General features: G+C 46.4%; 1 protein-coding gene across 2 annotated transcripts in view; it reads right to left on the minus strand.

The window, feature by feature from the left end:
• HIPK2 (homeodomain interacting protein kinase 2) overlaps window positions 1-24414 on the minus strand; it is a 438745-nt gene that overhangs the window by 54900 nt on the left and 359431 nt on the right. For both annotated transcript variants that reach the window (XM_078673112.1, XM_078673119.1), the window contains exons 11-12: window positions 13785-13924; window positions 3731-3910 (exon numbers count right to left, since the gene is read on the minus strand). In XM_078673112.1, coding sequence (XP_078529238.1) covers window positions 3731-3910; window positions 13785-13924 — 320 coding nt within the window. The remainder of the gene's footprint in view (window positions 1-3730; window positions 3911-13784; window positions 13925-24414) is intronic.

The raw sequence follows: 24414 nt of genomic DNA on the forward strand, positions 1-24414 counted from the left end.
TGTGATGCCTCGGGATTTCGCTGAGTCCACGATGGTGGGTTGGACATTGAGTGCTGTTAGGTTATTGAGCCACGTTTGGGTGGTGGAAATTTTCGCCGGGGGTGAGATGAGTAGGAACTCAGTTTTCAGAGCATTTAATTTGAGGTGATTATCGGCTAGCCAAGATTGAGTGTTAATAAGCGTGGAATTCAGATGTTTGATATCTTCCGGGGATTGAAGCTTTAGGTAAAGTTGTGTGTCGTCGGCGTACATATGGAATTGGACATTGGAAGCTTGGAGCAAGGTGGCGAGCGGTTCCATGACGAGGTTGAACAATGTGGGGGAGAGGGAGGAGCCTTGTGGAACACCTAGATCTGCAGGCACAGGTGAAGATAGCACATTGTCGATCTTGAACTTCTGAGACCGGTTGTGAAGGAAGGACGCAAACCATTTGAGAACGGTTCCCGATAGACCCATTCTAGTGCTTAGCAGCTCCAACAAGTTCTCATGTTTGACCGTGTCAAATGCTGACGAGAGGTCAAGAAGGATGAGGAGGCAGGACTCATTGCGGTCAAGAATTTGGAGGGCGTCATCAATTATGTGTGTCATAGCTGTTTCCGTGCTATGTTTCGCTCGGAAGCCTGATTGATGAGAGTTGAGGAGGTCAAATTGGTCAATGTGCTTTGTTAGTTGGAGTTGGACACATTTCTCCAGCAGTTTGGCCAGGGTGGGGATATTGGTGATGGGCCGGTAATTGTTTAGGTCCGACGGATCAGCTGTAGGTTTCTTGAGTATAGGCGTGACTTGCCCCACCTTGAGGGAGTCTGGAATGAGGCCTTGTTGCAGGGAGCAGTTGATGATTTTGGTCCATAGAGGGAGGAGCAAGGGGATGAAGTCTTTTACGGCATTAGCAGGTAGAGGGTCTGTGTGGTGATTGGAGGGCTTCAAGGTGCAATTGGATCCACGCGGGAGGATCCAGTGAGACGGGCACAGAAGGAGTCGAGCCATCGCAATAGTCCAGTTAATAGATAGCATGTAAAATGAAAACTGTTTCATTTATAGAATCATGAAAATAGTACGGAAATTCCGCTGGTCCTCCCTCTGGGTCTTTAAATGGTGGGAAGGAGGATTGGCTTAATCGTGTGCTAAGCACATCTTATAATAAGGATTTCACCCTCGTTCGCAAAGGTTCATTTTTCATAGTGTTTTGGTAAATGCTACAAATGAATATGAAAGAGAAGGGCATCATATAGTGGGGGTGGTGTGGCAGTATTAAATGCCCTGTCTTTGTGATGCCACAAATGAGATATCTGAAAGGCAGGATCTACAATACTCTGGATTCGGTCATAAAAGACCCACGAAGAAGCAGCCATTTTGTCAATTGCTTCTAAATTCACTGTAGGTTTCAACAGTAACAAAAGAACAAAAAGAAGTATCTCTTTGAAATGAGTGTAGGGTACAATAAGCCTTGGGATAGACTGCACGGATAAAGCTGTGGCTTATGTGATTTGTTAGCATCTTGTTCTGGGGCAGTGACACACCTGATGTGTCAATTCTTGAAAGGTTTGGCTGTCTGACAGCGTACATCATCACAGGCATGTCTTAAAATGTATAGCGTGGTCAGTGTTGACCACAAGTACACTGGTATCTAATACACAAGTATAAGGCTTCATAGAGAGTATGAACAACTAACTACTCTTTAAAAATTATCCATAACTAGCTCTTAATCTCATAACCAGACACAAAAGGAAAGATCTCATGAGCCACAAACCACCTACTTAAGGCCTACAGTGTAAGAAATATCATCTCACAGTAACTGGTCTGGTGGGTCGTGGGGTAAGATAATGAACCTGGAGGCTACATCAGCACAGGGGCACAAACTCATGGCATCGCAGGTGGAATGTGCAAGTGGGTGCTGCAAACTTTGACTTTACTTGAATGAGTGCTAGTGCACACAAATAAAGCTGAGTATAATCACAAAGACCCAGAATGTGTATGATGCTAGGGAAGTGGTGAACATTCAATGAAGTCATTGCAGTGTAGTAGTTCAGAGTACTTCATTCATATTTATTTGTGGATGGAAGTGCCTTTGTGAAGTACTGCCTACCACACTTCTGCTGTCTCAGAATGTTTGAGGTAAGGGAAAGGTATAAGAAAGGTGGTGTAGTGCACAACACAGCTTGGAAGCGTGGCGAAGTACTGCTGTGCCACAGTGGAGGCTGGTGTACAATTTCAGAATCATTGGATGCCTTGGTGGAATTGTAGTTTGGATATAAAAGCCTTATGTGTGGGAACTTTAAACATTAAGGGCCAGTGATATGTGTCTGACCGGTTGACTGACAGGAGCTATTGGTTGATACAGAGTATATAGCAGGTCGTGTTCGTGTTTTTGGCCTGTAGGCCAATCTGTCCAGGATTAGAAACGATGCGAGTTAGGCAGTTTTTATAATCCACTTCGAATCTTAAGAGGAAAGTAGTGGATTCCTGTATGAATAGTAATGTATGTTATGCTATAAGCACAATGTTTGCCCAATAGAGTAACCTTAAAGCTGAAGCAAATTACCAACTCCCACAACAATGAAGGATTGAAAAATAAAAAATAGAAGCAGGACACAAGTATTACTTCAGGCACTTTATTAAATATTGCAGGCTGTGGTAGGTTTAAAAGGATACGCATAGCTTTGGACTGCGCTCTTTGCCTCAAGTATTTTGATGGACCAGGCAAAATGTCATTGGCATAATTGGCATAATCCAACCTAAACCGTACAAGGGCAGGTACTGATACTCATTGGGGCTGTTCTAGGCACTCACTACAAGAGTTCCCCCCGTGTTCCCAGCGGCAGCCAGCAGACGTGCAGATCTGAGGTGGCATGAGGAATGAATGATAGATCTTTATGAAATAAATATAATATGTTATTAATTTAACAATTACTAATATAGGCTTCCATTCCTGTTACAAAACGTGTCACATAAAAGTGCAGCAACAGGTTATTGCTTACGGAAGGAAAATCAGGACTTGGGTAAAATACGGACTAACGATGTGGCGAGTTGTGTGGTTCCTGGTAAGTGTTCAGGTCGACCCTAATCAACACTTCAGCTGTAATGGTTACCACATGGCAGGATCACACTGGAGCACGTTTGATCTGAACTTGCTGCCCATCGTTAATTAGGTATAAATGGGAACATGATCAGGATGCAACGCTTAACACCGGGTTGGGGTTCAGACTCGTACACTCTTTACACCATCACGACCAAACAGCCGCCTATTCACCTAACCCTGTGCACCGGACTGATTCCTCTTAATAAACATATGGGATACAAGCGCTGCAAGTGAACGGACGGAGACGTGAGGGAGCCTCATAAAACATGGAAATGAATATGCATGTTCTGAGTGATAGATGCATTTTAGAACTTGCTAAGAATTACTCAACCGTTGGCACCTAGAGGGTGTATCTGTACTACAACCTTTAGGTGGAGTGTCCAATATATCCTACAAGGGACCCTTTTCACCATTAGCAACCAACTCTGCGATAGCCTTATTTTCAGACACCTGAAGTGTGGTGCAATCATCAGGCATCTTTAAAAGTGTGAGTTACTGAACACGACCAGCCATATTTAACTCCCTGTGCCCCCAAGAGAGAATAGACATTTCAAATATCTGACCAATTAAAAGGTTTGTTTCATTTTCCCAAGAGGTATCCTTTCTCATTTACTGACACTGAGTTCCATGCTACAAACCTTTAGGACTCACCTGGTTGATGAATGGTGCTGCTTATTCTTCCGGGAAGAGGAAGAGCTGGTCGGCTGCTGCCTCATCACATGTGCCACCCCCACATTTAGAGGCTGAGAGGAGGGAAGAGTGACATGACCTGCCAGCAGAGCAGGCTGTTGCATGATGGGGTTGTAATGTCCACTGTGGGCATGGGTGTTCCTAGAGAGAAAGAAGCAACAGTGTTTGTGTTTAATGCCTTCTGACCCTTCTCAATATGTACAGCTTTACACCACCTGGCCTGCTAAGCATCCTTCGGCCCACTGTCAAATACTACTCTACATTATTATTTCCCTGACCTTTGCCAATCTATTGGTAAACATCCTCCTCCTCAGGTTTGAGAATTCTTGCTAAATCAGTCATTTAAATTATGTTCCAGGAATACAGAACACACCTGGATACTTTTAAAAGACCTCTGCGGCGCAGAAGATTGCTCTCTATCATGAAAGGTCCCCATCTCTCCATTAGGATATTTCCAGAGAATCGAGATTGATTTCCTTTTCACATTTACTAACAGTAAAACCCTAGTCATGTCTAATTGGGTTGCAATTCCTTTGCACCAACTTATCTTTCTGCATTCATGTCTGCAGAGCAACTGTTACTCTCGGCCAATGATGCAAAAGTATAGCGGGAGAGGGTACTCTAGGTATCTGTCCCAAGTCTGTAAACTCTTGGAAGAAGGGCAATGGCGCTCAACGGCTAGGCTTTCATACCTTGTATCAATACGTGGTTGAACCTAGGTCTGATGACCCATGAACACGAGATCTAATTTGTCAGCATGGAAAATGGAGAAGATACATAAAAGGGTGTGCTGCGTGCACCTAAATAAGTAATTCATGCTTTAGCGCTCCTGCGACAGCTAACTCTTTCTTCAGTATCAGATATCCTGTAGGGTCAACAGACATTCAGAATGTAATAGCCAACAGTGAGGAAGAAAACTGAATAAATCAGTGTATGTGGCTGAAGATGCTTCAATCCTACAGGATAGTTAGAGTGCCCGGTCCATTCAAGCGTGAGCTGAAATGCGAAGAGTAATATATGCAGATGGTGGGATCGGGGCTCCACATATCTGCTTACATAGTTCCAGCTCGGAGGATATTGCCAGTAAGTGTAGCTATCTCAGGGGTCTCTCTTGTGGTTATAGCAATGGGCAAACAAGAACACATGCATTTTGCTAAGGGACTGCAATATTTATATATACCTTATACTGTCTCTATAGAAATACTTAGACTCAACTTCAACATTTGCAGGAGCTCCATAGGCAACATAAAGTTGCCGAACTGGCATGAACTATGAATCCTTTCAAAAAGGTTTATAATAAGTATCTGTGAAAGCCAGAGTGTGTAATATCTCTCAAATTGGGTATGAAGCATTGGAAAGCAGACAGCAACATTGATTTGTTTACATGGAAAGCTGACGCAGTTTTAGGAAGAATAGCTCGACTAATTCTAGAAGCAACTATGTTTCTACAAAATACATTTATAGACGATAATAAATCTCAATAATCCTACTTACCATAGCAATTACCTAACGCCATATGCATGCCCAAGCACATAAGAAACCTATCAACTTTGCTTAACTAACAGTACCTCAGACAGACACACTTTGATGAGAGGTGTCAGTGGCCCCTCCACAAGGTTTGAAAAATAGGGCATCACCTTTTGCCAAAACATTTCAAACATTCATTTGTAAAGCCTATGGGCTTTAATGTGCTAACGCATGCAAGCACAGGCATGCACAGATACACAGACTGTTCATGCTTACGCAAAGCCTGCCTCTTTCTATGACTCTTATGTCTGTGCCCCAATTCTCAACACAGAGGAAGAGTAAACTACCTGCCTTCCGCCTCAGTCTCCCACGGATAGAGTATGCCTTTTCACCTAACTGAGGATCACTAATTTGTAATGTAATCATTCCACTCATACTTTTTATATTCTAGACAAGCCACCTGAAATCAGCAACACCCTACATGGGGGTCAACATTTACCAGCTTAAAACATATGTGACAACAGTAAAAAACATGTTCCAACTCCCACATACCCATGCAACTCGATTATCTTCAACTCGAGCAGCATTATGCGACAGATGAACACTTCAGCCCACCCTTATCCCGCTCTCCTTCCCAAACAACAAACCAGCAAACCTCAATACTACAGAAAACAGAGTGGGTCAGATTTCCGTCTTCTAACCTTCCAGGAAGAGGAAAAAACAAGTTCTAAACTGCAACTAGGGGTGAAGCCAAGGAGCCCTGGCATTGCGTCCCTCATCCAAAAGTCACTCCAAATTCTCTCACAGTGAAATAACGCACCCCAGTGCTACCTTAAATGTTAACGTTGGACACGTCCATTAAAGGTAGGCCTATCAGAAGACATCTAAGAAAGACATTACAGCATTATTTTCAGACAATGTATGGCCTTGTCTGGATTGTCAACAGCATGATCTCTGGCTCTTAAGTCACTTTTAACCCAGTAGGTGGCAACAGGGCATCTACTATGCTCTTTGTGGTAAATGCTTTCTATATCTTTTACCCTTTACCACTGCATCAGAATGTCCTGTGACATCATGGAATGTTAGAGTCCCTTTCTGTGGCTAGAGAGTCAGTTGGTCATCTGAGGCTGAGGAGCTGGTAGCTCGCTCCTGGTGGGGTTTCTACTTATAACTTCTTATCCTGTAATCTGCCACCTAACTTATCTGCTAATAAAGAGGGATCTTCTACTACAACTGGACTACGCATCATTGTTTGTGTACCACAATTTGGCGACGTTTTGAAGCTGATGAATCTACGTGTGTCAACTAAGGACAAGTGTCTACTAAAGAACCAAGAAGGAACCTAAACAAACTAAAAGGTAACGCCCAGCTAACCCCACCAGTGTCCTTTTCAACTTGGACAGCCTACACCCTGGGCCCTTGGGCGTCTGTGTTGTGAGTGAGCTAACTGCCTTTTAACTGTCATCTGGAGTCTGTATGTTTCCAGCTACAAGAATCACTGCTTCAGCGGGCCTGATCACCCTGTTGTGCCTTTTGGTTTCTTTGTGTGCGATGACAGTTCGCTTTAATTATAACCACTGTGGTGTAAGGTGCTTTCACACAGTGTGGGCTTTGAAGGTGCCCTGAAGCTGGCAGTTCACTCTCAATAACAGCAATCATCGTATGTGAAGTCTTTTCTCTTTCGCAACAACCAACCACCATCTTTTATGTCAAGCACTTTTACGAATTGTCATGATCTGTGTACTCCCACAGTGTGAGACTTGCCCTGCCTGTGATCGTACTGGATTTCGAAATTTTCTACTCAATGTAAGCCCATGATAACGTCTGTGTGATCCAGATTGCTTCTTCGTGGTGAGTTGATGACAATTCTGTTTTTTTTTTTTTTTCATGGCAATTCCCCATCCGATTTATCTAATGACAGTTGAGCGCTACATTTCATACCAGTCTCATGCCATGGCGCACTTACAATCTTACCCGCCTCGTGACTCTGGCATAATTAATTCCCCATCCATGTACTTATAATTAGTACTTATGGTGTACCCTTACTTAAGGGAAGTTGTGGGGTTGTGGTGCCAGTCAGTGCCTACATTTTGTTTCCTAGAGTCTTGTGTTACTCTTTGGAAAAGTTACGTTGCGCACTTTCATGTGGTGTACCCTTTCATTAGGGGAGGCTGTCTGCATGTAACTATGTTGTTCAAAAATTTTCAAAGATTAGAATTCTTTGTGTACCCTTAACTGGGGAAAGTGGTGTGCGTGGTCAGCGCCGCCATTAAGTGATGTTACGTTGAACAATTTCTACATTGTTCAATTGTGTACCCTTTTGTTAGGGGAGGTTGTCTATGTTGGTCTTAATTGCATCACTTTATGTGAGTAGTCGAGGTGCGTTGTCAGCGCTACCTCTAGGAGTTGTTGTGTCACAGTTGTCAGTGTTTGGCTACTGTGTTCTTTGTTCCAAGGGTGTTAGCATCCTCTGGTGTACCCTTTCCTGGGGAGTTGTTATGTTCCACAGTTTAAAGGTTGCTCTTCTAAGTGTACCCTTAGAGGGGAGGTTGTTAGTACATGTCACGTGCTAGTCTTTATTGCAAAGTATACCTTTTTCTGTGTAGGTTACCATTTCATCTTATTGTGCTTTCTTTCATCTGCACACAATTTGTCATTTAGTTGTTACACCCTACTTAGTTTACCGGGATCGCTACCTTGTTTTATTAAGGAGGGTGGATGGACATGTTATGTAATTTTGCATTTCTTTCTACATGCCTCTTTTAATTTTCTCTCTTAATTCACGCTTGAGTTTCCTACTTTTCAAATTGTCTCTTTGACTAGCTCTTGTGTCTTCAGTCTTCTCTACATTCTTCAGTTCCGTCTTAACTTCTTTCTTGCTGTTGTTTACTAACGGAAGAGGATGTGTGGTAAATGCTTTCTATATCTTTTACCCTTTACCACTGCATCAGAATGTCCTGTGACATCATGGAATGTTAGAGTCCCTTTCTGTGGCTAGAGAGTCAGTTGGTCATCTGAGGCTGAGGAGCTGGTAGCTCGCTCCTGGTGGGGTTTCTACTTATAACTTCTTATCCTGTAATCTGCCACCTAACTTATCTGCTAATAAAGAGGGATCTTCTACTACAACTGGACTACGCATCATTGTTTGTGTACCACACTCTTCTCTAGAGCATTTTTCCTCATCGTCACGCCCTCCAGGGAGGATACAGTTCAATCCCAAAAGGCAAACAGGATGAAATCCTATATGTGCTTTACCTGACTTCACTCTTCTTACGAGTAGCAGTAACTATACAGTCCTTCGTAGCGTCATTTAGGGAGCCAATCTCAGAGGCTGGTTCTACAAAAGTGTCTTGTGAGCCATGAATGTTTGTATGTATGTATGTATGTGTACATGTATAAATGCATGCAGTATTTCTATTCCGCAAAAAACAGCTAAAAGGCAGCACAACCTGTACAGGTTAAAATACAAGCAAAATGTCAACAATGGATAGGAGATGTTGCTGGCTTGGGGACAGATAATGCACAATGATCTAATGTTCTTTTAAGCGCTTCAACTGTTTCCTAAATTGAGCAGCGTTGGGGTGGTCCTGATGGATATGGGGATGTTGTTTCAGATCCTGGGTGCATTAATGTTTTTTACACTTCTTAGTGTGCAGTCTGATGCTCTCCTGGCTGATTGTGAGCCAAAAACCACCAAAGACGGTGAGTTTGTCTACAAGATATGTGGAGGTTCTGGTCATGATGGCTTAGTAAATGAGGCCGCTGGTTTTGAAGACAGTCTGGTATGACAAGGGGAGTTCCATCTGGATGAGGGTGATCTGATCATATTTCCACACACATGCTGTGACGTGTAGGATACTGGTAAAGGGTGCCAGTGTGGAATGGGAGATCATCGAGCTGTGCATTACCACCATCCAGATGGGAAAGTTTGAGGGTTTGTTCAGTATTTCTCATCGTATTCTTGAAGAAAAGGTTTCACTTTCTTTAGAAGAGAAAGCAGATATCAGGCTGTGTTTCTTTTTTGGCAATGTTCTCCTTGAGGGAAAGGTTGGTGTCCAGTTTTAATCCAAGTGGCTTGGCTTGTCGTGAAAGTTAGGGTGAAGCCGTCAAGGTTCATGTCATTGAAGCAGGTTTATATTCTTTATTGTTTGTTGTTCTTGGCAAATAACAGGAATACTTTCTTGGTTGTGATGAGCAACAGGTAGACATTGGACATCCAGGTTTGGATGATGCGCAAGCAGTGTTTAAGGCACTGGATGTCTGAAGCAGAGGAGACTTTTAGGTAGAGTTGGGTATCATCAGCATATTGCTGAACCTTGATACTATTATCTGTTAAGAAGATCACCAAGCAGTTCTATGTAGTGATTAAAGATGATGGGGACAGAATGCAACTCTTGGTAACTCTGCATATGGTAGAGTTCTTTTGGGACCTTGTGGGGCCCATGTGAACCAACTGGTGTTGGCTGGAAAGGTAAGAGGAGAAGCGGTAAAGAACATTGCTGATGAATCCTATTTGAGACTCCTGGGTGCATATGAGGGTGGAATATTGAATTGTGCGGAAGGTAGCTGCGATATCCACCTCTATCATGAGGCAGGGGTCATCTTCAGCTGTGGTAAGAAGGACAGTGTCTGCTTTGTGTAAGTTAGCAATCTCTGTGCTGCAGTGTTCTTAAGCCAGACTAGTTATCCTGCAGGAGATGATTAGCATTAATGTGATCCTGGAGTTGAACCTAGACTACCTTTTCAATTATCTTGCCGAAGAATGGTAGGTGAGTGATGGGCTGGTATTTGGCGAGGTCATGGGGGTCTTCTGGGAAGATATCTTGAATGAGGGAGGCATTAACAATAATGAATAAGGGTGCAAGTGTATCCCCGGAGAGAGCTTTGACAAAGGACCATAGAAAGACATTATCTTCATAAGTGGCTGTGAGGCAGTTGACTATGTTAGCAATATTAGAGCTTTGAGGGCTGATCACTGTCAGATACTACAGGAAGCAATGGGCGTCAGAAATGAAGAAGGTTTGGTGAGGTCAAGGTGCTGTCAGATCTTCTGTATTTTTCACTAAATAAGAGGTCGAAGGCATTGCACTTTCTGTGGAGTGAGCAATAGGTGTTTCTGGAAGGGGGTGGAGCTGTGCTTGATTGTCTTGAAAAGCGTTCTGCTTCTGTAGTCTCATTCATAGTGTTAGTAAATATGCTTTGTCTGATGTAATGAACTATCTGTGTGTTGCCCACAGTGACTTCAGTATCATGAGACCATAATGAGTTCTGGTTTTCTTCCATCTTCTTTTCTGGATCATTTATTGTCCGCAAGATCTTTAGGGGCCTATTTACAAGCCCCTATCACCACCACAACGTCACTTTTTCTGACATTGTGGTGGCAATAGGAGCTTCGCCTTATTCACAAGGCAGCATTAAGCCACTTTTTAATGTGGCTTTAAGCCACCTTGTAAATAAGGCTCCCTTTCAAGCTATACTTAGTGGGAAAGGAGTGGGCAGTGGGTGTTGCCGTAGGCATTCCTCCGCAACATCCCTTAAATTTGACGCTTCCAATATTTACAAGGGCAGCATAAATATGGGGCAGCACCAAAATTAAAACCAGGGAAAACTTTGTCTTAAACCGGTGCAATGAGGAGAAATGTTTACTTTCTCCTCGTTTTTGCTGTTTCTATGTGTGCAGCGTTGTGCAGCACACATAGAAACAGCAAAAGGCCATTGATTGTTCTTGTGCAGGAAGGTGACCATTCCTTCACATAAATAATCAATAAAAAATTCTGTTTTGCAACTTCTATGTGTGCTGAAAGCAGCACACAGAGAAGTTTAAAAATGCCATTTCAGATTGTTTATGTGCAGGAAGGAACACCTTCCTGCACATAAACAATCTTCCCTTACAACACAGGCACCCTTTCACTATGGTACAAGGGTGTCTGGGTTGGCGCTAGGAAGCTAAAATTAGTGCCAGCACAGGGGGAAATGCATGGCTGCAAATACGGTGCAGCCCTGCGTTTTATGAGTGGCAGAACACGGAGTTAAGCCAAGGTGGCTAACGCTGCGCACCACCACTTCCTAATAAATATGCCCCTTAGAGTACTAGGGTGCTGAAAGCTTTGGCTTGTGCATGGATGTTCATATACTTTTTCCAAAAAGGTGTGGCAGTTGTTTAGAAGAATTTTGGAGTCAGGCATGGAGTTGATAGGGTGAGAGATGAGTTTAAGCATTAGGCTGTCTATGGAGAAGACTTTGAAGGATAAGACGGTATGGTCTTCTCTTTTGTGTTGACCTTCGTTTGTTGGTAAGACAATAAGCAGGGAGAGAGTGATGGCAAAATGATAGGTTCAATCTAGGAGAATGGGTGGTTTTCATTAAATTGCTGGAGATGTAGAGAAGACAAGATTGCGGATGTGGTTTTTAGGGTGTGATGGCTGTGTAACATTCTTAACCACATTGCATGTGTCCAAGAGGTTTCTTGTTTTATTTGCAACTTTGCATTGTCTGGGAGGTTGAAGTCATTCGAGAGGGTGGTGTGGGCATATTAGATGGATGAGGTGAAATGGAGAACTGTGAATTTATCAATGAAATATTTGTTCTGGATGTAGGCCTGTAGATGTGTTTGAACATGGCTGCCTGAGTTGCATAGAGTGCCAATGGCATTCCAGCAGTTCCATGGAGTTAAGAGCTACCTGCTTGCCTAATATGCAGGATCAGGAGAACTTATGGATGATGAGGTCTTCTTATAGGCACAGTTCACACAATGAATGATGTAGCCTGTGGTAAGTAGGATGTCTAGGATATGTGAGTATGTGGGCATCACCTGTGTTTCAGGGATGAAGAGGACGTCAGGATTGTGAAAGGAGAGGAGTTTGGAGTACTGCAGAGCGAGTGTTAATGAGCATGAGTTGGAATGTGTGTTATGAAGTTTGAGGGTGTGGGATATGTACACAGTTGGGTCTATGTGTTGTCTGAATGCTGTGTGACTGTTTGGGTAGTCTAGGTCTGGGTGTGATTGAAGGGACTGGCAGTATGTCAAGCCGGGTCAGGCACATGATTATATCCTACTTTGTAAGTTTCAGTGAAACAGAGGTTCTTGACCAAGACCATTCCTTGCCTTTATAAACTCAAACAGATTATTCCTTAGTCTGTGGTTGCCTTTAACAAATCCAAAGAGGCGATGTCCCTGTCTGAGTCCGCCTGGTGCTGGGGACATCTGAGCCATGGGTTGCCCTGATGAGTTGATTGAATTTGGGAAAAGGAAGTAAGTGAAGTCACTTCATGCGAAGATGGATGATGAGAAGTATAGCAATGTCACTTCCTTTGGAGATGGGTGGTGGGACATGAAGTCCTCTTGACTGGGTTCTTCTCTTAGAGATGGGTCTGATAGGAAACTAGTGATGTCACTTCCAATGTAGCTAAATGATGGTTTAAAAATGGATTTGGCAGAAGCCAGTGCTGTCACTTCAAGTGAAGATGGATGACGGGAATTTTAGTTATGTAATTTCCTCTGGAGAAGGATGATGGGAAATATAGGTTTGGCAGGAAACCAGTGATATCAATTCCTGTGCAGATGTATTATGGGAAATGCAATGTCACTTCCTGTGAGATGGAGGTTGGGAAATGAAGTGTTCTTGTCTGGCAGCTTATTTAAAGTTTGTCTCTAGTGGGAAACCAGTGATGTCACTGCTTGTACAGATGGATAATGGGAAATGCAGTGATGGCATTTCCTGTAAAGTTGGATGAGAAGGAAGGACATCCTTAAGCGTGGTATCTTCTATCAAAGATGGTCTTTGGCTGAAACCAGTGATGTCACTTTCTGTGCAGATGGATGATGGGAAACACAATGATATCACTTCTTGTGGAGCTAGATGGTGGGAAACTCAGTCCTTTTACTTGCCTTCTCTTCTTTCAAATATGATTTTGGTGAAAACCAATGATTCTCACTTCCTGTGCAAATGGATGATGGAAATGCTGTTATGTAATTACCTGTGGAGATGGACGGTTGGAAAATGTTTTCTTGTATACCCTTGAGCGCTTCAGGATTGTCAAATAACATTGACACAAAGGTGTACAAAAAGTTCTTCATATGCCATTTTCAGTCCTTTTACATATTCCTAGGAACCTAACATTATTTGTCCATGATCTGTTTTCCAGACTGCATAGGTTGACATTGATCCTTTTTCTGTGTTAGCGTTATTTTATTGACCAAGGCACTATGACTGATGAATGAATGAGTACGGATTTGTATAGCGCTGGCTACCCGGAGGTAGCTGCATCTTATGTGGCCATCCAAAATAAATCTTTCAGCTACATGTTCAGTGGCAGCAGTGTTCACTTTCATGCTAATTTTATTTAATGGATGCCATGGCAACATTTTATTCAGTTGTGTATTTGCTTACATTAGCATAACTGATAAATAGAGACAGTGGTTTGTCAAGGGTTATATAGTGCTACAATGCTGACAAGGAGGCCTGTGTGACATATGATGAGGCCCTGAACTTAAAAATGAGGCCCTGAAGAAAGATGCATAAAAAAAACACAAGAACATACTCATTACCTCCAGTCTGACAGCTGCTGAGTTCCTGCTATGGACTCTGGGATTACTGCTGCATGTTGGACAGAAGTGTGTGCAGCCACTCCAGTCAACTGCTGCCAAGTTGGGGGCAGCAGAATCTGCTGGGTACCACTGGGCCATGCCTGCGGTGAAAGAAAATAAGAGGGTAACAAGTTATAAAAATATGAAAAGGTCCATATTATTCTTTCTCGAAAACATTTCTTATAAACCCATGGGTACCTGCATGAATAATGAAGTGACTAATTCTAATACTGAATAAGCCAGCTCTACTACCTTCAGATATAAACACTGTAACAGAGAAGATGAATAAATCACTACTAGTGGGGGGTTGAACCAACTATCACAGCAAGGAGGTGGGACATTTACAACACGATTTACAACAAATGGACAGAAAAATCAACTCCAATACCTAGGAACTTGGCTTACAGTGACAGCTAGAGGCTGGTTAAACTCTACCACTGAGGAGTTGCAGCAATTATCACTGAGGTGTTGGCCGACTCCACCAACGTGGACCAAGGCTGAGTCTAACAAAGAGGAACTTTATCTTCCGAAGGAGGAGATGCACTAACTGTACCACTGAGGAGCAGAGACACAGCATCAAACAATGGGTTCCTAGTACCTCTGTTACACTTATTCATTCTTGCCTCTGCGGCCCGCATTACTTTACCTTACTACTGCTTACTCCAGTTTTAGAATTTCCATAGATTCACATGTTTGAATCATTCCCCGTCGTCAAGATGGAAGTCCCTGGTACATTTAAAAAGTAATGTCACAATAGACATAGAAGTTAAAGGCCTAAGGCCTCAATATTTAGTAACATATCTAAGTCCTTATTTAAAAAGGACCAAACTTAAGGAAAAAAAACAATCAGCTGACACCACCCTCTAGAACCTTCCGGAAAGGAGCTCCAGTCCCTCAGATTTTCTACCGCACATAGTGCTAGGGAGTCTCCACTGAGCTCTGCTCAGGTTTTTTCCTCGTAACTTTCTAAATATCCTGGTCTTTAGTTAGGTTTTGCCTAGCGAAAGCTGCGCTCTGCGCAGCTTTTCGCGCAGGCGAAATCCTGTTGAGAACTGTAGGGTGCTTTGGGTCGGCCCTCGTCATTGATTGGCTGGCTCCGTAAACGGAGCCTTGCCATTGGACGAGGGGCCTGTCCGTCAATGCCGGACCAGACACGGGGGCGTTCCTGACATTCTTTGCCTTTTGCCGACGTCACGCGACGCCGGGAACGCCCCCGAGTCTGGTCCGGCATTGCCGGCACCTCCCTTGCTCTACTGTCATCACCACAACACTGCGCCCATTTTATCCCAAGCTAAACACTCGGAGAGGCGCAGTGACCGGGTCTTTGAAGGCCGCTCTCCCAATGAAAACAAGTTTTCTCTCCGAGTCAGCACGAGCAGGAAGACGAGCAGCGCGCCTCCCAGCTGGCCTCTCGCATCAGCATCCAGAGCTGCCCTGCGCGGTGTGTAGCTTCAGTGGAGCTTCAGAGTGCAGAGTGGAGCTTCAGAGTGGAGCTTCAGAGTGGAGCTTCAGAGTGGAGCTTCAGAGTGGAGCTTCAGAGTGGAGCTTCAGAGTGGAGCTTCAGAGTGGAGCTTCAGAGTGCAGAGTGGAGCTTCAGAGTGCAGAGTGGAGCTTCAGAGTGCAGAGTGGAGCTTCAGAGTGGAGCTTCAGAGTGGAGCTTCAGAGTGGAGCTTCAGAGTGCAGCTTCAGAGTGGAGCTTCAGAGTGCAGAGTGGAGCTTCAGAGTGCAGAGTGGAGCTTCAGAGTGCAGAGTGGAGCTTCAGAGTGGAGCTTCAGAGTGGAGCTTCAGAGTGGAGCTTCAGAGTGGAGCTTCAGAGTGCAGAGTGGAGCTTCAGAGTGCAGAGTGGAGCTTCAGAGTGCAGAGTGGAGCTTCAGAGTGGAGCTTCAGAGTGGAGCTTCAGAGTGGAGCTTCAGAGTGCAGCTTCAGAGTGCAGCTTCAGAGTGCAGAGTGGAGCTTCAGAGTGCAGAGTGGAGCTTCAGAGTGCAGAGTGGAGCTTCAGAGTGCAGAGTGGAGCTTCAGAGTGGAGCTTCAGAGTGGAGCTTCAGAGTGCAGAGTGGAGCTTCAGAGTGGAGCTTCAGAGTGCAGAGTGGAGCTTCAGAGTGGAGCTTCAGAGTGGAGCTTCAGAGTGGAGCTTCAGAGTGGAGCTTCAGAGTGCAGAGTGGAGCTTCAGAGTGCAGAGTGGAGCTTCAGAGTGGAGCTTCAGAGTGGAGCTTCAGAGTGCAGAGTGGAGCTTCAGAGTGCAGAGTGGAGCTTCAGAGTGCAGAGTGGAGCTTCAGAGTGGAGCTTCAGAGTGGAGCTTCAGAGTGGAGCTTCAGAGTGGAGCTTCAGAGTGGAGCTTCAGAGTGGAGCTTCAGAGTGGAGCTTCAGAGTGCAGAGTGGAGCTTCAGAGTGCAGAGTGGAGCTTCAGAGTGGAGCTTCAGAGTGCAGAGTGGAGCTTCAGAGTGGAGCTTCAGAGTGCAGAGTGGAGCTTCAGAGTGGAGCTTCAGAGTGGAGCTTCAGAGTGGAGCTTCAGAGTGGAGCTTCAGAGTGGAGCTTCAGAGTGGAGCTTCAGAGTGGAGCTTCAGAGTAGAGCTTCAGAGTGCAGCTTCAGAGTGGAGCTTCAGAGTGCAGAGTGGAGCTTCAGAGTGGAGCTTCAGAGTGCAGAGTGGAGCTTCAGAGTGCAGATTCAGAGTGGAGCTTCAGAGTGCAGAGTGGAGCTTCAGAGTGGAGCTTCAGAGTGCAGAGTGGAGCTTCAGAGTGCAGAGTGGAGCTTCAGAGTGGAGCTTCAGAGTGGAGCTTCAGAGTGGAGCTTCAGAGTGGAGCTTCAGAGTGGAGCTTCAGAGTGGAGCTTCAGAGTGCAGAGTGGAGCTTCAGAGTGCAGATTCAGAGTGGAGCTTCAGAGTGCAGAGTGGAGCTTCAGAGTGGAGCTTCAGAGTGCAGAGTGGAGCTTCAGAGTGCAGAGTGGAGCTTCAGAGTGGAGCTTCAGAGTGCAGAGTGGAGCTTCAGAGTGCAGAGTGGAGCTTCAGAGTGGAGCTTCAGAGTGCAGAGTGGAGCTTCAGAGTGCAGAGTGGAGCTTCAGAGTGGAGCTTCAGAGTGCAGAGTGGAGCTTCAGAGTGGAGCTTCAGAGTGCAGAGTGGAGCTTCAGAGTGGAGCTTCAGAGTGGAGCTTCAGAGTGGAGCTTCAGAGTGGAGCTTCAGAGTGGAGCTTCAGAGTGCAGAGTGGAGCTTCAGAGTGCAGAGTGGAGCTTCAGAGTGGAGCTTCAGAGTGCAGAGTGGAGCTTCAGAGTGCAGAGTGGAGCTGCAGAGTGGAGCTTCAGAGTGCAGCTTCAGAGTGGAGCTTCAGAGTGGAGCTTCAGAGTGGAGCTTCAGAGTGGAGCTTCAGAGTGGAGCTTCAGAGTGGAGCTTCAGAGTGCAGAGTGGAGCTTCAGAGTGCAGAGTGGAGCTTCAGAGTGGAGCTTCAGAGTGGAGCTTCAGAGTGCAGAGTGGAGCTTCAGAGTGCAGAGTGGAGCTTCAGAGTGGAGCTTCAGAGTGGAGCTTCAGAGTGGAGCTTCAGAGTGGAGCTTCAGAGTGGAGCTTCAGAGTGGAGCTTCAGAGTGGAGCTTCAGAGTGCAGAGTGGAGCTTCAGAGTGGAGCTTCAGAGTGGAGCTTCAGAGTGGAGCTTCAGAGTGGAGCTTCAGAGTGGAGAGTGGAGCTTCAGAGTGGAGCTTCAGAGTGGAGCTTCAGAGTGGAGCTTCAGAGTGCAGAGTGGAGCTTCAGAGTGCAGAGTGGAGCTTCAGAGTGCAGATTCAGAGTGGAGCTTCAGAGTGCAGATTCAGAGTGGAGCTTCAGAGTGCAGAGTGGAGCTTCAGAGTGCAGATTCAGAGTGGAGCTTCAGAGTGCAGAGTGGAGCTTCAGAGTGCAGATTCAGAGTGGAGCTTCCGAGTGCAGAGTGGAGCTTCAGAGTGGAGCTTCAGAGTGCAGAGTGGAGCTTCAGAGTGGAGCTTCAGAGTGCAGAGTGGAGCTTCAGAGTGGAGCTTCAGAGTGCAGAGTGGAGCTTCAGAGTGGAGCTTCAGAGTGGAGCTTCAGAGTGGAGCTTCAGAGTGGAGCTTCAGAGTGGAGCTTCAGAGTGGAGCTTCAGAGTGGAGCTTCAGAGTGCAGAGTGGAGCTTCAGAGTGCAGAGTGGAGCTTCAGAGTGGAGCTTCAGAGTGCAGAGTGGAGCTTCAGAGTGCAGAGTGGAGCTTCAGAGTGCAGATTCAGAGTGGAGCTTCAGAGTGCAGAGTGGAGCTTCAGAGTGGAGCTTCAGAGTGGAGCTTCAGAGTGGAGCTTCAGAGTGGAGCTTCAGAGTGGAGCTTCAGAGTGGAGCTTCAGAGTGGAGCTTCAGAGTGGAGCTTCAGAGTGCAGATTCAGAGTGGAGCTTCAGAGTGCAGAGTGGAGCTTCAGAGTGCAGATTCAGAGTGGAGCTTCAGAGTGCAGAGTGGAGCTTCAGAGTGGAGCTTCAGAGTGCAGAGTGGAGCTTCAGAGTGGAGCTTCAGAGTGCAGAGTGGAGCTTCAGAGTGCAGAGTGGAGCTTCAGAGTGGAGCTTCAGAGTGCAGAGTGGAGCTTCAGAGTGGAGCTTCAGAGTGCAGAGTGGAGCTTCAGAGTGGAGCTTCAGAGTGGAGCTTCAGAGTGGAGCTTCAGAGTGCAGAGTGGAGCTTCAGAGTGGAGCTTCAGAGTGGAGCTTCAGAGTGGAGCTGCAGAGTGCAGAGTGGAGCTTCAGAGTGCAGATTCAGAGTGGAGCTTCAGAGTGCAGAGTGGAGCTTCAGAGTGGAGCTTCAGAGTGCAGAGTGGAGCTTCAGAGTGCAGAGTGGAGCTTCAGAGTGGAGCTTCAGAGTGCAGAGTGGAGCTTCAGAGTGGAGCTTCAGAGTGCAGAGTGGAGCTTCAGAGTGGAGCTTCAGAGTGCAGAGTGGAGCTTCAGAGTGGAGCTTCAGAGTGCAGAGTGGAGCTTCAGAGTGGAGCTTCAGAGTGGAGCTTCAGAGTGCAGAGTGGAGCTTCAGAGTGCAGATTCAGAGTGGAGCTTCAGAGTGCAGAGTGGAGCTTCAGAGTGGAGCTTCAGAGTGCAGAGTGGAGCTTCAGAGTGGAGCTTCAGAGTGGAGCTTCAGAGTGGAGCTTCAGAGTGGAGCTTCAGAGTGGAGCTTCAGAGTGGAGCTTCAGAGTGGAGCTTCAGAGTGGAGCTTCAGAGTGCAGCTTCAGAGTGCAGCTTCAGAGTGCAGCTTCAGAGTGCAGAGTGGAGCTTCAGAGTGCAGATTCAGAGTGGAGCTTCAGAGTGCAGAGTGGAGCTTCAGAGTGGAGCTTCAGAGTGCAGAGTGGAGCTTCAGAGTGGAGCTTCAGAGTGCAGAGTGGAGCTTCAGAGTGGAGCTTCAGAGTGCAGAGTGGAGCTTCAGAGTGGAGCTTCAGAGTGCAGAGTGGAGCTTCAGAGTGGAGCTTCAGAGTGGAGCTTCAGAGTGGAGCTTCAGAGTGGAGCTTCAGAGTGGAGCTTCAGAGTGGAGCTTCAGAGTGCAGAGTGGAGCTTCAGAGTGCAGAGTGGAGCTTCAGAGTGGAGCTTCAGAGTGGAGCTTCAGAGTGGAGCTTCAGAGTGGAGCTTCAGAGTGGAGCTTCAGAGTGGAGCTTCAGAGTGGAGCTTCAGAGTGGAGCTTCAGAGTGGAGATTCAGAGTGGAGCTTCAGAGTGGAGATTCAGAGTGGAGCTTCAGAGTGCAGAGTGGAGCTGCAGATTCAGAGTGGAGCTGCAGAGTGCAGATTCAGAGTGCAGAGTGGAGCTTCAGAGTGCAGATTCAGAGTGCAGAGTGGAGCTTCAGAGTGCAGATTCAGAGTGGAGCATCAGAGTGCAGATTCAGAGTGGAGCTTCAGAGTGCAGAGTGGAGCTTCAGAGTGCAGATTCAGAGTGGAGCTTCAGAGTGCAGAGTGGAGCTTCAGAGTGCAGATTCAGAGTGGAGCTTCAGAGTGCAGAGTGGAGCTTCAGAGTGGAGCTTCAGAGTGCAGAGTGGAGCTTCAGAGTGCAGAGTGGAGCTTCAGAGTGGAGCTTCAGAGTGCAGAGTGGAGCTTCAGAGTGCAGAGTGGAGCTTCAGAGTGCAGAGTGGAGCTTCAGAGTGGAGCTTCAGAGTGGAGCTTCAGAGTGGAGCTTCAGAGTGGAGCTTCAGAGTGGAGCATCAGAGTGGAGCATCAGAGTGGAGCTTCAGAGTGGAGCTTCAGAGTGGAGCTTCAGAGTGGAGCTTCAGAGTGGAGCTTCAGAGTGGAGCTTCAGAGTGGAGCTTCAGAGTGGAGCATCAGAGTGCAGAGTGGAGCTTCAGAGTGCAGAGTGGAGCTTCAGAGTGCAGATTCAGAGTGGAGCTTCAGAGTGCAGAGTGGAGCTTCAGAGTGCAGAGTGGAGCTTCAGAGTGCAGATTCAGAGTGGAGCTTCAGAGTGCAGAGTGGAGCTTCAGAGTGCAGATTCAGAGTGCAGAGTGGAGCTTCAGAGTGGAGCTTCAGAGTGGAACTTCAGAGTGGAGCTTCAGAGTGGAGCTTCAGAGTGGAGCTTCAGAGTGGAGCTTCAGAGTGCAGATTCAGAGTGCAGATTCAGAGTGGAGCTTCAGAGTGCAGAGTGGAGCTTCAGAGTGCAGATTCAGAGTGGAGCTTCAGAGTGCAGATTCAGAGTGGAGCTTCAGAGTGCAGATTCAGAGTGGAGCTTCAGAGTGCAGATTCAGAGTGGAGCTTCAGAGTGGAGCTTCAGAGTGGAGCTTCAGAGTGGAGCTTCAGAGTGGAGCTTCAGAGTGCAGAGTGGAGCTTCAGAGTGGAGCTTCAGAGTGGAGCTTCAGAGTGGAGCTTCAGAGTGGAGCTTCAGAGTGGAGCTTCAGAGTGGAGCTTCAGAGTGGAGCTTCAGAGTGGAGTTTCAGAGTGGAGCTTCAGAGTGGAGCTTCAGAGTGGAGCTTCAGAGTGGAGCTTCAGAGTGGAGCTTCAGAGTGGAGCTTCAGAGTGGAGCTTCAGAGTGGAGCTTCAGAGTGGAGCTTCAGAGTGCAGAGTGGAGCTTCAGAGTGCAGAGTGGAGCTTCAGAGTGCAGATTCAGAGTGGAGCTTCAGAGTGCATAGTGGAGCTTCAGAGTGCAGATTCAGAGTGGAGCTTCAGAGTGCAGAGTGGAGCTTCAGAGTGGAGCTTCAGAGTGGAGCTTCAGAGTGGAGCTTCAGAGTGGAGCTTCAGAGTGGAGCTTCAGAGTGCAGAGTGGAGCTTCAGAGTGGAGCTTCAGAGTGGAGCTTCAGAGTGGAGCTTCAGAGTGGAGCTTCAGAGTGGAGCTTCAGAGTGGAGCTTCAGAGTGGAGCTTCAGAGTGGAGCTTCAGAGTGCAGATTCAGAGTGGAGCTTCAGAGTGCAGAGTGGAGCTTCAGAGTGCAGATTCAGAGTGGAGCTTCAGAGTGCAGAGTGGAGCTTCAGAGTGGAGCTTCAGAGTGCAGAGTGGAGCTTCAGAGTGCAGAGTGGAGCTTCAGAGTGGAGCTTCAGAGTGCAGAGTGGAGCTTCAGAGTGGAGCTTCAGAGTGCAGAGTGGAGCTTCAGAGTGGAGCTTCAGAGTGGAGCTTCAGAGTGGAGCTTCAGAGTGGAGCTTCAGAGTGGAGCTTCAGAGTGGAGCTTCAGAGTGGAGCTTCAGAGTGGAGCTTCAGAGTGGAGCTTCAGAGTGCAGCTTCAGAGTGGAGCTTCAGAGTGCAGAGTGGAGCTTCAGAGTGCAGCTTCAGAGTGCAGAGTGGAGCTTCAGAGTGCAGAGTGGAGCTTCAGAGTGCAGAGTGGAGCTTCAGAGTGCAGAGTGGAGCTTCAGAGTGCAGAGTGGAGCTTCAGAGTGCAGAGTGGAGCTTCAGAGTGGAGCTTCAGAGTGTCAAGAGCAATGCCAATAGCTCTAACTTTAACAAAGGCAAAACCATTGCATTGTAAATGCTTGTTTTTCTCTTGGATTCAAGGTATTTTTCAACTTAAAATTCCTTTGCCTGGGTGAATTCCATAGATTTTTCCATGTCAAACACACCTCAAAAAGGCCTTTTTAGGCCCGGTGGTACCTGCAGAAAGTAAAGACTGCACATCGATGACCCCCATAAAGACTGCCTTTATCCTGATCACAAACTAAAGGACTATAAGGTATGTTGCACCTTTTCGTCAAAGACTTTAAAGGACGGTGAGGGGAGGCTGTTATTATGGCAGCAGAGGCTTAAAGGCAGGGAGGACCCAGTATCTCCTGAGGACAGCGAAGGTTCCTCAAGATCCTCCTCAAAAAAGCCCATTGATCGTCTCTCTAGGTCATTCCTCGCAGCAACCTCCGAAGCAGACACACAAAAAGTCTTCATAGGCTACTAAAGAAAAGAGATGAGCCTTCCAGAGTGTTTCCTTCACATCAGAGTTTGATTTCTGTCAAAAAATCCCTCCAGAAATCAGCTTCAGACCATGCTTTTAAGAAGCCTTCCTCAGCCCTGTCGACAGACAGCTCGTCAACGGCAGTAGTAACGACGACAAGACCTTCACTGACTGTTGTTGGAGTAACTTCATCAATAAAAACTGGCGCCACAGTTTCAGTCTCATCGGCGTCAATTTTTATTGTCGACGATGTCTTTGTCGACGAGTCAGGGTCCTTTGTCATAGACAATAAAGATATCCAGAAAGTCGCCGTCGTCTAAGATTCCGACAACGAAGATGACGACGAGTTCTTCATCTATGGTGTTGCATGCGTTGATGACGAGTCTACCATCGACGACTCTCTCGTCGGCGATTTCTTCCATTGCATCATCGACGAGATAAGCATTGTGAATAACGGTGTTGTCATCTATGCCAGTTCAATCTGGGACATTAATACCAATCCCTCGACGACTGAATGTGCACCGACGATGTCGATGACACCAAAGTCTAGACCAGGAAACCCAATTTCCCAGGCAAAATTTCAACAAGAGAGACTGACACCCTCCTTAACTTCTCCTAGTAAGGTTCAAGCCTTATTACCAACTCATCTCTTAGATGACGATGATGATTCACACGAAGACAGCTTGTTTGGGGCTGCACAAAGTCCCTTGGAGTTGAACGTTAAATACCAGGAAGACTCCGATGATGATGACCAATTCTACGACCAACATCCGTACTATTCTGACCAGCGATGTCAGCAGCAACTGCCTCCAGGGTTGGTCTGTCTTCCTTCCACACTAGTAACTGATTTACAAATCATGTTGGTGGATTATAAAAAGAGTTTTCCTACATCCACACCTTCTCCGGCTCCAGTGCTTTCACCACCTCCTGTGGTTCAAAATCAACCTCCACCCCTTCCCATGTCTCAAGTGCCTGTGCATCAGCTTCCATCCACAGATGAAGAGGAAAAGGGACAACAAGCAGAGGGGGAAATACAGGATGTACAATCACGTCTATACGAGTGGGATGATTACATTATCCCTCCAGCAGTGTCACCATCTCCATCTCAAGTAGACTCACCTCCAGAGGATATTGGAGGCTTTCATAACCTCTTGGAGAGAGCAGCCAGACGTTTCGAACTTCCAATGCCTGCTCACCAACAAGAATGTTTCCTTTACGATTTCAAGGAACCTTTTAAAAAATCGGTCAGGTTTATGCCCATTATCGACTACATCAGGGATCAGGGCATTAAGATAATGAGAAACCCAGCCACGGTACCACCAATCTTACCGAGGCTCGATAAAGAATATAAAGCCCCTGACGATGTGCCTGCCAGTCTCACAGGTCATCCTAGGCCTGATTCAGTCATTTCCCAGGTGGCTCAACGCAGTTCAAAGAACCCATCAGCTTTGCTATCAGCATCTCCGGACAAGGAGGTTAGGATGCTGGATAACATCGGCAAACGCTTTTCCACTATGTCTGCATTGACAGTCAGAGCGTCCAATTCCTAGCGCTGTTGGGACTCTACAACAGACAAATATGGTCAGATATCGCTCCTTACATTAATGATCTCCCACAAGACATCAAGGAGGAGGAAAGAAAAGTTTTTCTGGAGGGCGAACGCTCCGCTTCAGAAATTATTGATTGCTCGATGGACATCGCTTCCACTGGTTTCCGTCAGTTAGCTGGAGCCACAGTCTTACGGTGCCAAGAATAGCTCAAGGCCACAACATTCAGGCCTGTAGTCCAGACCATAATTCTAGATATGCCTTACGACAGACAATAACTATTCAGTAAGCATATCGGCGAAGCCCTTCAGGTAATCAAAAAAGACACAGACCCGGCTAAAGATTTGGGAACCCTCCAGCATAAAAGAACACCTTTTCGTGGTGCACAAGGAAAAAGCCAGTTATCCTACAGGGGAGGTTACCAGCAATATCAGTATCCTTCCTATACCTCCTCCCGCCAGCAATACATGACGCAGTTTGCTCGGAGACAACAGCCTGCGACTGCCTATAGTAAATCTTCCTTTCGAGGGAAGACAGTACGGCAAAAAGAGTCCACCGGATGAGAATGACCTCCCACTTCTGCCGGTTACAATTTCCTCACCTCCCCCCAAAGTAGGTGGCAAAATTTCACATTATCTCGAAAACTGGAGACAAATCACAACGGATCATTGGGTCCTAGAACGAGTATAATTCGATCATTCCCTGGAATTTATACAGCCTGTCAGGAGTCAGGCTTCATGTACTGTAGT

Source organism: Lissotriton helveticus, chromosome 1_1, assembly GCF_964261635.1.
Source record: "Lissotriton helveticus chromosome 1_1, aLisHel1.1, whole genome shotgun sequence".
NCBI classification, from domain to species: Eukaryota; Metazoa; Chordata; class Amphibia; order Caudata; family Salamandridae; genus Lissotriton; species Lissotriton helveticus.